At 39.5% G+C, this 2,012-nt stretch overlaps 1 protein-coding gene across 1 annotated transcript; it reads left to right on the top strand.

Moving 5' to 3' along the window:
• The first annotated feature begins 649 nt into the window (after positions 1-649).
• On the top strand, positions 650-1,588 carry LOC102909268 (olfactory receptor 2B11-like). The gene has a single exon (XM_006996856.3). It carries the CDS (start codon positions 650-652, stop codon positions 1,586-1,588), a length of 939 nt encoding a protein of 312 aa, XP_006996918.2.
• Positions 1,589-2,012: the final 424 nt, after the last annotated feature.

The raw sequence follows: 2,012 nt of genomic DNA, 5'->3' as shown, positions 1-2,012 counted from the left end.
GCCAATAGCCACTCAGACCCAAGTAAACACACAGAGACTTACATTACTTATAAACTGTATGGCATGACAGGTTCTTGCTATCTAGTTCTTATATCTTAAATTAACCCATTTCTATTCTACAAGTTGCCACGTGGCTTGTGGCTTACTGGTACATTACATATTACTTCTCATGGTGGTAGTGGCAGCTGGTAGCATGCTCCTGACTCAACCTTCCACTTCCCAGTATTCTCCTCTCTGCTTATCCTGCCTATACTATACTTCCTGCCTGGCTACTGACCAATCAGCATTTTATTTATCAATCAATTAGAGCAACACATTTACAGCCCCAGAAAACTGGAGGTCATCAATTCAGCTACTCTAGCTGGCCAGCAAGTCCCCCCAAATAACCAATCTTTTCTTAACTAGAGTTGGGATTATAAAAATGTGTTTCTCTTGCCAACATTTTTACCTGAGTACTGGAGATGAAACTCAGGTCCTCTTGCTTTGGCAGAAGGCTCTATGCTGACTGGCTCTATCCCCCCTTGTTATTTCAACCACAGAATGACAACTGTCTTCTACAGTCACAACCAATGAATCATGAGTCTTTGCTAGTCCTATAATACTAACATTCTTGATAATTTTTTACAATAGGTGAATCAGATTGCAGAGAATGGCAGTAATCAATAAAAGTCACCCAGAAGAGTTCATTCTACTTGGCTTTTCAGACCATCCTTGGTTGGAACTCCCTCTCTTCATTATTCTTCTGGTAACATATCCACTGGCCATGACAGGAAACATTGCCATCATTCTGGTGTCTATATTAGACCCCCATCTCCACAGCCCCATGTATTTCTTCCTCACCAACCTCTCCTTTCTAGACATGTGCTACACCACAAGCATTGTGCCTCAGATGCTAACTAACCTAGGGGGCTCCACAAAGACCATCAGCTACATGAGGTGTGCAGTTCAGCTTTATTTCTACCACACAATGGGGGGCACAGAGTGTGTCCTCCTGGCTCTTATGTCCTTTGACCGCTATGTTGCCATCTGCAGACCTCTGCACTATACCCTTATCATGAATCAGCGTACTTGCCTCCTGTTAGTGTCCACTGTGTGGCTGATAGGAATTTCCTATGCTGTCTCAGAGGCCACTGTGACACTGCAACTGCCACTATGTGGCCACAATGAAATGGATCACTTGGTGTGTGAGATTCCTGTTCTGATAAAAACTGCCTGTGGTGAAAAAGACACTAATGAGCTTGCTCTCTCTGTGGTATGCATTTTTATTTTAGCTGTTCCTCTATGTTTAATTCTTGCTTCCTATGCTAGCATTGGACATGCTGTACTTAAAATCAAATCTTCAGAGGGAAGGAAAAAGGCCTTTGCAACATGTTCCTCTCATCTTGTAGTTGTTCTCTTATTCTATGGCCCAGCCATTAGCATGTATCTTCAGCCCCCCTCCTCTATTACAAAAGACCAACCCAAGTTTATGGCTCTCTTCTATGGAGTAGTGACTCCTACTCTGAACCCCTTTATCTATACCCTAAGGAATAAAGATGTAAAGGGGGCATTAGGTAACCTATCCAGGAACATTTTTAGTTCAAAGTGAAAGTTTATAGACATCATAAAAATAGTTAACTAATAAATGGCTTTTCCTAGAACTTGTTCACTATGCAAAGCTCATCTTGATATTTTGTATGAGTTCTTGAAAAAAACATGTCTTCTTACTTGTATTCTTTATAATCATGCTAGGCAATGGTTAATCTTGGATAGTATCAACCAATGTGGATGGATACTCTGATTAGAAAATATACTTGTATTGAGGTTAGTAAAATCAGAAATACTTTATTCAGTGCTAAAACAATTATTTAATTTATAATAAAATTACATTGTTTCAAGCCAGTTGTCATAAAACCCACATAGTAATTATTGTTCATCAACAACTTCTTAATTTGTCATTTGTGAAATAAATTTTTACTCTCTTGAAGCTTTCTCAGTTTCTTTTAGGAAATCTTGCTATACAGAATGATTCA

Source organism: Peromyscus maniculatus, chromosome 21 (genome assembly GCF_049852395.1).
Source record: "Peromyscus maniculatus bairdii isolate BWxNUB_F1_BW_parent chromosome 21, HU_Pman_BW_mat_3.1, whole genome shotgun sequence".
Taxonomy (NCBI): Eukaryota; Metazoa; Chordata; class Mammalia; order Rodentia; family Cricetidae; genus Peromyscus; species Peromyscus maniculatus.
The sequence above is the reverse complement of the archived record's forward strand: the minus strand, read 5'-3'. Positions and strand labels throughout refer to the sequence as shown.